The 13615-nt window shown below is 32.3% G+C and overlaps 1 protein-coding gene across 1 annotated transcript; it reads left to right on the forward strand.

Moving 5' to 3' along the window:
* Window positions 1-488: 488 nt before the first annotated feature.
* Window positions 489-13357, forward strand: LOC127874116 (epidermal growth factor-like protein). Its single transcript, XM_052418252.1, has 11 exons — window positions 489-576; window positions 4349-4418; window positions 5060-5191; window positions 5460-5582; window positions 7147-7278; window positions 7613-7732; window positions 8128-8253; window positions 10748-10879; window positions 11213-11344; window positions 11688-11816; window positions 12293-13357. The coding sequence occupies exons 2-11, from the start codon at window positions 4349-4351 to the stop codon at window positions 12355-12357; spliced, it is 1161 nt and encodes a 386-aa protein (XP_052274212.1). The 5' UTR covers window positions 489-576; the 3' UTR covers window positions 12358-13357.
* The last annotated feature ends 258 nt before the right edge of the window (window positions 13358-13615 follow it).

A 13615-nucleotide genomic window follows, 5' to 3' on the forward strand; every position in this document is an offset into this window, starting at 1 on the left:
ATGAGATAAAAAAAAATCAGTACAGAAAAAAAGGTTGTTTTTTGTTGGGGTGTTTCTGCTTGATGCTTGTACCATTATGTCTCCAAGGAAACAGTCTCTTCTGAATGCTGCAATAATAAACTTTCCTTACGATCGGATCTTTTAATGTTTAAACTCCATAAAGAAAACATACCGTATTCGTGTAAACGGCCCTCGCGTTCCCTACAATTATGTTTATGTGCATCTTAAAGAATGACAAGGGCTGGAATATAAAACACTAAAACTATATTTATTTCTTAAAGCCTACAATCCAATTATAACCAACGAGTGTGTCATTTGAGAATGTTCAAAAGCAAACAAGTTTTAATGTGCATGTCTGCAAAAAACAAGTTCGACCCAGCACATTATTTGCACACGTTGTGAGTTGTCATTCAGAACTGAAAACCGTTTGTTAATCTTTGTTGTAGTAACGCCGTAGATATCCTTGGTGATCAACTATGCAGACGCTATAAAAGGAGCTCATTAGATTTCAACAAGCACAGCGTTCTTAGTTTTCACACAGTGCATTTTTAAGATCAGTGTATTGTGGAAACGGCGGTAAGTTGCATTTTCAACTTTTTTTAAGAACATTTATTTCGTGTATGTGTTCGTCACCGTTTTAAAATCAGCAAAAAGATGACAGCAAACGTTCAAAGCAATTCAACTTTACAAGTTAAAACCAACTGACAGAAAAGCTTTGATTGCGTATTTGTAATACGGATGAATGCGGTATAAAATAAGACAAAGCACTGAACAGATTAAAATATATGATAATGCACCACAAAGTGAATTAAATTAGTATATGAACAGTATTTACAGTGTCTGGTAGCAAATGCCAAGCAAGCTGCATATATTCGTTTTGATTAGCTACAACCATATTAGCCGCGTTGTGTAAAAATGGGTCGAACGCCATATGTGGCCAGCGTTTCTCCATACCAGCCTGCGCAATCTGGAGCTACGCTTGCCGCATATAAGGAAAGCCTCCTTACCAAATACCGCTGGTCACTTGGTTTCTAATATATAGACTCCCATTTAATCCGGAGTTGAGTACAATTGCATTTTAGCATTAAATTTATCAGACGAATCAAAACGATAGTTTAATATTGTTTTACATATACTGCGTATTTCGTCTCGAAAGCACTTGAAATGCAAAATAATGCATAAATTCCAATACAATAAAATTTAGAATGATATAATATAAAAGTAATACAGTTTGTTCTAGATCCATGGATTAAGTATTTACGACTAAATATTACAACCATTTGTTTGACATTCATTAAAACACAAAACGCAATCTGAGGTATGGTTAGAGAGGCAATGTATTGCTTTTAATAGAAATACTGTTCACGTTTATTTCCGACACATTATGTTTGGTTTTTAAATCTTTAGACTTAACGAAACAAATACCGATTGCATACATGTATCCTCGACAAACATAATTTGTTCTCGAATATGTTAAAAGTTAATTAATTATAAAAATTTGCACAGTTGAAAAAAGGAAAAGTACTTGTTTGTATAGTTGGACTATTAATCAACAGGCTCTTGAAATTGTTGATGAATTCTGCTACTTGGGCCTTAAACTACACTGCACTAGTAATATATCTAAAGCTATGAAGGCAAATAATGAACAATCCTTAAAAGCTTATAATCATTTTATGTCCATTTTTAGTAAAATGAAGCTTAGCACTAAAACAAAACTCGCTCTATTTGACTCCCTAGTTCTTCCAATTATTCTATATGGATCTGAAATATGGAGAATTTACAACATGAAAGAAGTAGATAAACTTAATTTTAAAAACTATTCTTGGTGTACGCTCACAAACCTCTAATGCTGCTGTTTTGGGTGAATAAGGCAGATTTCCTCTTTATATTATATGTAAAAACGTGCCCATGTAAAAAACGTGCCCTCAGTTATTGCGTTAAAATTAAGTAAAAACCCGGAATCTTTGATGCACACTGTTTATAACGAACAATCTATTCTTCACAATGAGAATACTAATAATAACACAAATATGTGGTGAGCATTTGTAAAACAATTAGATCAACTAGGGCATGGAATATTTTACAACAATTTAAATGAAAGCTGTAATTATTCTAATGAAATTAACTAGAGAATAAAGATCAGTTTATACAAAATTGCCACGATGCAGTTTATAAACAACCGAAATTAGAATAATACAGAATGATTAAGACTGAATTCGCTTATGAAAAATATTTAGATTGCATTAATAATAGAAATAATAAACAACAGTTATCCAGATTAAGACTTAGCGCTCATGAATTAGAAATAGAGACTGATAGATATCATAACATACACAGAGATGAACGTAAGTGTAAACTAAGTAACGCAAACACCCTTGAATCGGAATATCACTTCTTTCTTACTTGCTCCATCTGCAAAGATCTACGAAATAAAATTATATTCGATCTAACTGGCCAAACTTAGTTAAATTAAAAAATATAAATAAAAATATTACAAATATGCTATCTTGTCAAAATACTTCAGTAATTAATAATGTTGCCAGATTCATTACTGATGCCATGAAACTCCGTGATGAAAAAATAGAAGTATTTGCTGCTTTTTAAATTAATATTGTATGAAACCGTCAATATATTGTGTATTTATTACTTGTTCTATTTCTCTCACAAAGCTATCAATACATTTACTTTTGTAAATGGTGTTTGAACACTTTACATTGTAATTTATTTATATAATTATGTTTTTTTGTATTGTATTATTGCACTTCGACTATAATTTGTTAACTTGTATGTAAATGATCAAAGGCATTTTGCCGATGTTGCAATACAAAAATTTGTTAACTTGTATGTAAATGATCAAAGGCATTTTGCCGATGTTGCAATACAAAAAACTTGAAACTTGAACTACATGTATTGTAAGCAACAATCTATTTTTTGTAGTAGTTTAACTTTATGTAGCCATAAGTGTGTTGCGTTTGTATTTATATATTTTATACCGTAATATTTGACAAGGCAAACATTTATTGGTGAAAATTATGCCTAGTTCACAAATTGTGGACGTAATTGTTAGTTTACTTGAAAATTATAACTTGAAAATTATAAATCTAACATGATAAACATCATATTTAATGACATTAATGGGGAAAAATAATTTAGTTCTTATTATATTACAATATTTTTACCAAGTTAAATCATCCAAATTGGTTTAACAATTACGTCAGGCATTATTTTTTACTTTTTCTTTTCGAAAAACTACAGCAAGGGAAAAGTTAACTCAGTGCTTACTTCTCTCATCGGGTTAAAGTAAAATTGTTCCAAATATGAAACGACGCAACGTTTATTTGCTTGTTTCAAATGTAATGTAAAATCACAGCATTTTGTATAAAAACAATTTAATTTAAAAATGGTTTACGATATAAAAAATATCAAAGAAAATAAGGATTTTTTTATGTTTAAAAACAATAATATGTAGATCAACCAGTCATATAGCTGTTCAAAGGATGCGACAAGGGGGGTCAGCGCAGCTGAGAGTATCAACAAACAATAATATGTGAATGAGTTGACTACATAGTCGATTCTTCCGATTCAAGAAAATATATTTTATACAGTTGTACTTTTATGTATCCATGCACCCTTCTTTGCAATATATAAATATTTACATTATTATCCAATAAACCATTGCTTAAAGTAATACATGTGAAAAAATTAAGGTCCTGCATATGCCGATTGACAGTAAAAAGTAACATTATAACAACAGCGATGATGTTTAAATAAAAATAAACGATAACTCAAACATAGCGACAATTATCACTTCTATAGAAAAATTGGAAGTTTACCAGTAAGAAGTATCGGTAATCAATTCGATATAAATCTCGATAGTATGTTTATATTTTCGAATCTTATCAATAAAAAATACCTTTATTTTACAACGTCCATCGTGTTTTTATAATATTTGACCTGATACTTCATTAAATGTGTGTGTAAAGTACTCCGCCGTGTCTTAAAAAGGCGAATTGCATCGTATGTATAGTAATTATATGTGGGCGTAAAAAGTAACGTATTAATATTATTATTACCGCTTAAGTTCACTTTGATATCGCATGTATTTTACGCAAGCGAATTTAGTCATGATCATTATCTGAAAACGTAGAAAAAAATTGAGAAAACTATTAAATACTCGATACTTAAATGGTTACATTGATGTTTTTGTAAACTTTGCGGTTTATTTGCGACCGGCGCTCTATCCCACGTACCATAGTTAAGTCATGCTTTTTTAGTTAATCGTATAACCACTTTCCAAAGCAATAAAGTCAACGTTGTAAATATTTCACAATTTTCCGTTTACTTTCAGATGGCTTTTCAGACGATTTTCGTATTTGTGGCTGCAGTTTGTCTCGTTTTATCAGTTAATGCAGCAGTCAGTAAGTTTCAAGTTTACAAATAGATTTTTAAAATATTTTCTTGTAATTGTGTACGGCATGCGCGTTCATTTGCTTTGCCTATTTTAAGAGTTGAATCATACGCTTACCGAAAATGTGTGAGTTGTTAAACGAGTCCACAGTGAGAGATACAATCCAGCATACCTCGCAGTAGACTTTTTAAAATACTTTTATACTTTAGTTTCAAAAATATCGACCAGAAGCGTTACACTTCATTTGAGGTCAAGAGTATGCGAGAGATTTCATTATAGTAATGAAAATGTTAACGCCCCACCTCCTGACGGCAATGATTTTCAATGGACCGGATACCGTTTGAACTCGGCTGTTGTTAGCAAATTGCATGGCGATTTGGCAAATATTTGGTTTCAAGAGTGTAAACAAGGTTTCAGAAAGTCATATAATGAAAGTGTCCCCCTCACGTTCCATTTGTATAATTTGTCCGAATTTGACAGAGTTCATAAATATTGGAAAATAATGCCACAATGTAATGTACGAGACTGATTTATAGTTTATAAACAACGACGATTCGCTAGATTGCTAGAATACTTGTTTCGGAAATTGTGTCGCCACCCTTAGATACACATATCTATACAAATAGTATGTATGTAATATATCTTTTCCAGCTATTGGTACAACTGCCTGTACCCTGCCTGCGGGATCTGAGTGTACCGATGGCAGCTATTGCGAAGCCGCGACACTGAAATGCAAATGTCCTGCCTACAAGACGGCGACGACTACCAGCTGTACCGATAAGGGTTCGTATCTACTTTATACATGCTAAGCTGTTTTCGCAGTGCTTGTTTTCTACTGCGAAGTAAATCTCAACCAATGGCCAAAAAAGGAAAACAATCCAAATTTATCAATTTGAAAACAAAACAGAAATTGTACAATTTAAAAAGGAGAATAATAAAGCTTTTGTATTGTATTTGTATTGAACTCGAGTGATCGATTTTATATACATGAACCAAAATACCGTTCATTGTAAATCTAGCTATAAAAAAGTTTGAATTTATTGGCTTGCAGCGTGCACAGCTGGGACGGTTGCGGCCGACTGCACGGCTCTGGACTCCAACACGGAATGTGCGTCGAGCGTATGTGCGTGCAAATCTACCCATCTGCTGGGCTTAGAAGGAAAATGCTCTCTACGTAAGTAGTTGGATTATTGTGGACGAAGCGAAAATGAAACTTACTTTGTAAAAAATGGTTCGAAAGAGGTATTCAATATATTGAACACATATATGACTTCCAGGAAAGAAAAATGTACAGTTGTCAATATATAATAAATTTTTATGAAATAGTTAACGAAGACATTATACAATTCCTAAAAATCGTCACCCTTATGTCTGTTAAATAGAAAAGTAAATTAAAAGAAAACTATATAAATTATTTCAAAAACGCAATACGTGCGTTACGAAATGACAGAATAAACAACAGATTGCGAACTAAGCTAACCAAACCTTATTTCGTCATTACAGACGTTGTAAATTGCGTTGTAGTATTATTGGCTAAATATGTTATATAAAAGGGTCCTTTTCACAGATTTTGGCATGTTTTGAAGTGTGTCATTAAATGCTTTTTATTGATAAATGTAAACATTGGGTCTAAAAATCTCCAGTAAAAAAAAACAAGAATTCAAATAAAGAATTTAAAAAAACGAAACCCTCAACGGGGCTCGAACCACTGACCCCCTGGAGCAATGCAGCAAAAGTGTACCGCTCTATCCACTAGACTAACCGCTCTCATTACATAAGCAATGTATTTTTTACTTTATATATGCAATCCTCGTAGTATCAAAAAATACAACAAAATAATTCTCCAAATTATTCAATCGTTTCGCGTTGCAACGCTTTATAATTTTCAGGTTTTTACATCGTCAAAAGATGCACATAATGGATATTTAAGAGCATGGTAAATGTTTAGTATTACTGTTTCCTCACACATATCATAACTTCAAGGAAAATTTGCGATCTGAATTTTTTTTTTCAATTTTGTCAATTTACCAAAGCGTGAAAAGGCCCCTTTAAAATGGAAACAGAAAAAAATCCACCACTAAAAGATGCCTTTGTATCCGTTTAAAAACACATAATAAAACTCGAAAAATAGTCTTGACAACGCAAAGTAACTTTAATATCATACACGCTGTGCGCATTTTATGCTTAATTTACACGCCTACCTTAGGCAGTCTTTAAATGTACTCTTTGCCATAAGAACTCATACTATAAAGCAACACTCACTTTTGTTGTATTGTTTTAAGTATTTTTGTCCATACTACCTTTACTTGCGTAATGTTATTTCATATTGGTTAATATATAAATCGTTTATGAATTTGACACGGATCTAAACATATTTTACTTACACCAACTAAAGTCTTCATAGATGTTATGTACCATAATAAATATCAAAATACTTCGTGAAACTAATTTACTAATTCTGTTTAGTTTAAACAAAATATAAACTACTTTATATGAAGCATATTATATATTTAACGATGAAAAATAACGAACTGCCAAATGTTCATACACATTTGACTAAAATGACACGTTTTAAGTTTAACAAGATTTCACTTGGAAATCACAGTCATGTTTTTGAGGAACTAGACCAATGTATACAATATGACGACTGCTCGAATACTAGTTTTTATAGAATTTCGTCATCCACTTTAGGTACACACATTTGTGTAATTGCAATGTATGTACGTTATCTGTTACAGCTCTGGGTAAAGTCTGCACCACGGCTGGATCAGAGTGTTCCTCTGTGGCAAACAGCCTTTGCGACGCCGCGGCACTAACATGCAAGTGTCCTGCGTATATGACGACATCGACCACCGCCTGTACCGCAAAAAGTTCGTATCGACTCTATAATGCTGAATTGTTTTTTATGTAATTCATACTCTCCTGCAAATTTATGCTTAAACAATGACCATAAAAGGAGAAAACCCTTTTTAATCAGAGCAAAAATAAGAAATCGTCAAATTTTAAAAGGAATATATAATAAAGCTTTTTTAAGTCATTTGTTTTTAATTTTAGTGATCGGCTGTACAGTAACCAAAAAACGTTTAATATGTAGCATTATATATAATAAAGTTGGCTTAATTGACTTGCAGCGTTCGTACAGTAACCAAGATACGGTTCATTGTAGATCTAGCTATAAGAAAGTTTGAATGTATTGGCTTGCAGCGTGCACAGTTGCGGCCGACTGCACGGCTCTGGACTCCAACTCGGAATGTGCTGGAAATCCGCTCGTATGTGCGTGCAAATCTACCCATCTGCTGGGCTTGGAAGGAAAATGCTCTCTTAGTAATTAGTTGGATTAAAACAGATAGCATTTAATATAAAGTTTACTTTTAAGTTCGCAGGATTACGTATGAAACGAAAAGTCAAAAAGGAAGCCTGAAGCATACGACTTATTTTTATGTAACGGACTTGTAATTAAGACTTTTTTTGTAAATTAAGCCGAAACAATTCGATTAAACTTGTCATACAAAGGTCAAAATTAACGAACTGTAGTAATCTGGGAATGTAATGAAAAAAATGACCAATATACACTGGATCTTGAAAGACGTGTTAAAACGTCATAATAGAGTCGAGTGCATGTTATTTTATCTCAATTCTAATTTCTTAACAAAATGCATTTACGTCATTGAATGTATTTCGAGACTACTGTTTAATAAAATTGATATTCCTTAATGAAGAATGCGCCGCCGATACAACCTGTACAGCTGCTGATGCCAACTCAATGTGTACTGGAACCACCGATGGCACAGACAGATGCAAATGTAAGACCGGGTATAGCCTCGGGAGTGACGGAAAATGTACAAGTAAGTTCTGTTTCTTAAAATGTATACTGCCAAAAACTGCCTGTGTTAATAAATAGTCAAACAGTTAAAAATGCTTCCTGTGTAATAGTTGCCGCAGTCTAGTTGCACTAATTTGCCATATTAAGAACTTTTCTCAAACAGAACTAGTTCCTACTCTCTAGGCATTAACATTTATAACAAGACGATTTCAGAGATGCATAACAATATCTAAGAATATTGAGATATCATAAGGGGCATGCTTCAAATAAGTAAAATATAAAATACAGCGAAAACTTTTTTTTTTATAGTTTATATGATTACGGTCCCACCACAGATAATATGAAATGTTCTAACAAATTGGTTATACGTATACAGATGTATCATGATCATTCTCTTCTTGGATGGGATTTTAACACTATAGATATAATTTAGATAAATTGAACCGACGATCAGATACAAATAACAAATGTTATATATGGCGTTTAAAAATCAACTTGATTGAGTTTACACATGGCATTCAGACACGTTATGTCGATTACATGTATGCAATAATTAATTTTTCATCACATTGCAAATTGTCTCGCACATTGCATCATTTCACCAAGGTTCAAGACGGACCACTAAATATTACCAATTCAAATCGATTTATATTCTAATTGCAGATGTCCGTGGTATTTTAAAATGAAAAAGCTCATATATACTATTTGAACATGAAAATGGAACCAAATTATGCCGATGGTGGTTTAAAATGTTACATGTTGACCTCTTAAAATTCTTCGGCGCAAGTTGTGTAAAAAAAATTATATTTCAACCAGATTCAAAACTAGTCAGAATATAAATATATATATATATATATATAACGACATGCTACGTAATTATGCCAAAAATGTTGATTTTTGTATTTCTTAGGCAAAAAAGAAGAAATACCAATACAAAAAAAAATTATATTGAATAATTATTGTGGACGGAGCGAAAATAAAACTTACTTTGTAAAAAATGGTTCGAAAGAGGTATTCAATATATTGAACACATATATGACGTACAGGAAAGAAAAATGTACAGTTGTCAATATATAATTATTTTTTATGAAAAAGTTAACGAAAACATTATACAATTCCTAAAAATCGTCACACTTATGTCTGTTGAAAAGAAAAGTAAATTAAAAGAAAACTATATAAATTATTTCAAAAACGCAGTACGTGCATAACGAAATGACAGAACAAACAACAGATTGCGAACTAAGCTAATCAAACCTTATTTCGTCATTACAGACGTTGTAAATTGCGTTGTAGTATTATTGGCTAAATATGTTATATTATAAGGGGTCTTTTCACAGATTTTGGCATGTTTTGAAGTTTGTCATTAAATGCTTTATATTGATAAATGTAAACATTGGGTCTTAAAAATCTCCAGTAAAAAAAAACAAGAATACAAATAAAATAAAAAAAAAACATAATCCTCAACGGGGCTCGAACCACTGACCCCCTGGAGCCATGGAGCGAAAGTCAACCGCTCTATCCACTAGACTAACAGCTATCATTACATAAGCAACGTATTTTTCACTTTATATATGCAATCCTCGTAGTATCAAAAATACAACAACAACAGAATTCTCCAAAGTATTCAATCGTTTCGCGTTGCAACGCCCGATAATTTTCAGGTTTTTAAATCGTCAAAAGATACACAATGGTTTTTTAGAGCATAGTAAATGTTCAGTATTACTGTTTCCTCACAAATATCATAACTTCAAGGAAAATTAGCGAATCTGAAACAATTTTTTTCAATTTTGTCAATTTACCAAAGCGTGAAAAGGCCCCTTTAAAATGCAAACAGAAAAAAAACCTCCACCACTAAAAGATGCCTTTGTATCCGTTTAAAAACACATAATGAAACTCGAAAAATAGTCTTGACAACGCAAAGTAACTTTAATAATATCATACACGCTGTGCGCATTTTATGCTTAATTTACACGCCTACCTTAGTCAGTCTTTAAATGTACTCTTTGCCATAAGAACTCATACTATAAAGCAACACTCACTCTTGTTGTATTGTTTTAAGTATTTTTGTCCATACTACCTTTACTTGCGTAATGTTATTTCATATTGGTTAATATATAAATCGTTTATAAATTTGACACGGATCTAAACATATTTTACTTACACCAACTAAAGTCTTAATAGATGTTATGTACCATAATAAATATTAAAATACTTCGTGAAACTAATATACTTATTTTGTGTAGTTTAAACAAAATATAAACTACTTTATATGAAGCATATTATATGTTTAACGATGAAAAATAACGAACTGCCAAAATGTTCATACAAATTTGACTAAAATGACACGTTTTAAGTTTAACAAGATTTCACTTGGAAATCACAGTCATGTTTTTGAGGAACTAGACCAATTTATAAAATATGACGACTGCTCGAAAACTAGTTTTTATAGAATTTCGTCATCCACTTTAGGTACACACATTTGTGTAATTGCAATGTATGTACGTTATCTGTTACAGCTCTGGGTAAAGTCTGCACCACGGCTGGATCGGAGTGTGCCTCTTTAACAAACAGCTATTGCGACGCCGCGGCACTAACATGCAAGTGTCCTGCGTATATGACGTCAGGGACCTCCACCTGTACCGCAAAAAGTTCGTATCGACTTTAAAATGCTGAATTGTTTTTTATGTAATTCATACTCTCTTGCAAATTTATGCTTAAACAATGACCGTAAAAGGAGAAAACCCTTTTTAATCAGAGCAAAAATAAGAAATCGTAAAATTTTAAAAGGAATATATAATAAAGCTTTTTAAGTCATTTGTTTTTAACTTTAGTGATCGGCTGTACAGTAACTAAATAACGTTTAATATGTAGCATTATATATAATAAAGTTGGCTTAATTGACTTGCAGCGTGCGTACAGTAACCAAGATACGGTTCATTGTAGATCTCGCTATAAGAAAGTTTGAATTTATTGGCTTGCAGCGTGCACAGTTGCGACGGTTGCGGCCGACTGCACGGCTCTGGACTCCAACTCGGAATGTGCTGGAACGAGCGCGCTCGCATGTGCGTGCAAATCTACCCATCTGCTGGGCAACGAAGGGAAATGCTCCCTAAGTACGTAGTTTGAAGAAAAACAGATAGCATTTAATAAAAGATATTGTATTATTAAGTTAATAATGGGTTAGGATTTCGCAGGATTACGTATGAAATGAAAGCTAAAATAGAAAGCCACATGAACACGACTTCTTTTTATGAAACTGCCATTTAAAAACGATTTTTGTAAATAAAGCCGAAATAATGCGATTCGACTTCTTATAGCATGGATCTCGAAAGTCGTGTTAGACATCATATTAGAATTGATTCAATGTTAATTTATATGTATTCTAATTTTTCTTAACACAGTACATAAATTCATTCAAGAACACTACTTAACAGCATTAATTGTTCTTTATAAAAGAATGCCAAGCCGACGCAACGTGTACAGCTAACGATGCCAACTCGAAATGTTCCGGCACCGCTACAACAGACAAATGCCAGTGCAACACTGGGTATAAACTCGGGACTGATGGAAAATGTGCTAAATCCAGTAAGTTTTGTTTCTTAGAAAGCGTTATCCAAGATCGTATTCCTTTGTAAATATGACATTATATACATCATTCATAAGGAACTAAGATAACATTTGGTATTATAGATCACTTCACTGTTGTTTCCTATTTGTTGATATAGAAACTCAACTCATGGACAAACTGTATTTCATTGGAATGTATTCTTGTGTTCCACGCATGTATCATTTACAAATTAACGATTTTAACTTATGTGTTCGTATATTGTGCTTCAAAACTGCACGATGGTAACTTTCCTTTCTACAAAATGATCGTTCTTATTTGGCATTAAAAGCACGAGCATAAAACTGCGCGTTTTCTAACCATAATATGGATCCGTCCTTGTGCCCCATATAACACACGCAAACTCTTTTTAAACCAGTTTCGTAATTGGTATGTTAATATATGAACTCACTTTGTACATTTACCGTGATCTGCTGTTTTTTCGGTAATTTTACAGACGCAGCTGGTGTTTTCGCATCGATGGCCCTTCTTCTGATCTGTTTTCTGACAACAAAGTTCTAAATGAAACGGACGCCACACACACAAAACTACTGTTACATTTCAACAGAATTGCTTCTTAAAATAATCTTCATTATTACTCCTGATCTTAAAATGAAATATTGTAACGGGTAGGCTAAATCGAGCGTATTAAAAATGTACGTATCGTTCTTAAACTAAGTGTATAACCTGTTAATTATAGAAGATTCACAAAGTATACAAACATATTAATATAAATGTATTTACTGTCAATGACTATCTTGTATTTACTGTCAATGACTATCTTAATAATAAATAACTGAATTTTTCTGTTTTGGTCCACTATATGTTTTAAACAAGTTTAATGTGTAAATATCAGATGAATGTCCGTTTAGATCAGTCATGCAAATCTATGTCGTACAAATAATATAGTGTCTTAAACTTAAAAACAAATAATCAAAATATCGTAAAGACGTTAATATATATTGTCCTGTTTGTTTGAAGTGTGTTTTATTTTGATTACTGTTTTTTGTTGCAAAGCATGTTGCCGTATAAGATGTGTAAACAATAGTTCAATGTTTAACACTGAAATGTTACAATCAAAATATCAAAGTATTGCAATTTTGTCAACAGGTTTCACATCCTTGCAAAACCACTACTTTTCATTGCAAACTGTCGAAAATGGAAAATGAATTAAAATTATAATAGTAACTACACGAGTCAACTACCAAACATTAAAATCAAATAAAATGTTTATGTGTGAGGAAACTAAACCATATCTTGCTTGGGATATTCTGTGACTAATGTACTTGATATTAGTTTTATGGCCTGAATAGTATGTTTACATCTGTAAAACAGGCCTATATGATCTTGCAAGTATGGTTTGTATGATCACATGAACATCTTTTTACGTTCAACTGAAAACTGGATGCTTAATTTGATTTTTGTTTGCATTTTACTATGTTTAACATATTGGTTAGGCAATGTCTTCTTCTTATCTTTGCTTTTTTGTTTGCTGTGTATTTAATAAACTTGTATCAATGAAGGAGTTTGCTATTTTTGTATTTGTTTTTTTTTTTCAGTTCAACTTATAAAAGTAAATAATCTTCATCTGAAACACTTTAGAATAAAACCCTCCTGAAATGTGTAACAAGGGACAAAATTGTCACAAAACCAGGTTTTCAATGTGAAAAAAAGTCAGATAAAGGGAGACAACTAAAACTGAACTGATTGTGCCACACACCGTCCCATGATGGTGAACAAATGTGCCAAATGATTTTAAAATCTCACAATGAATGACATA

The sequence above is a fragment of the Dreissena polymorpha genome, chromosome 3, assembly GCF_020536995.1.
Source record: "Dreissena polymorpha isolate Duluth1 chromosome 3, UMN_Dpol_1.0, whole genome shotgun sequence".
Taxonomy (NCBI): Eukaryota; Metazoa; Mollusca; class Bivalvia; order Myida; family Dreissenidae; genus Dreissena; species Dreissena polymorpha.

Bases quoted from the DNA above. Each gene is read 5' to 3' on its own strand.
- LOC127874116 (XM_052418252.1), top strand. From the start codon at position 4,349: ATGGCTTTTCAGACGATTTTCGTATTTGTGGCTGCAGTTTGTCTCGTT. The intron at 4,419-5,059 runs GTAAGTTTCAAG...TATCTTTTCCAG, and splicing joins ATCAGTTAATGCAGCAGTCA to CTATTGGTACAACTGCCTGT. The intron at 5,583-7,146 runs GTAAGTAGTTGG...TATCTGTTACAG, and splicing joins AGAAGGAAAATGCTCTCTAC to CTCTGGGTAAAGTCTGCACC.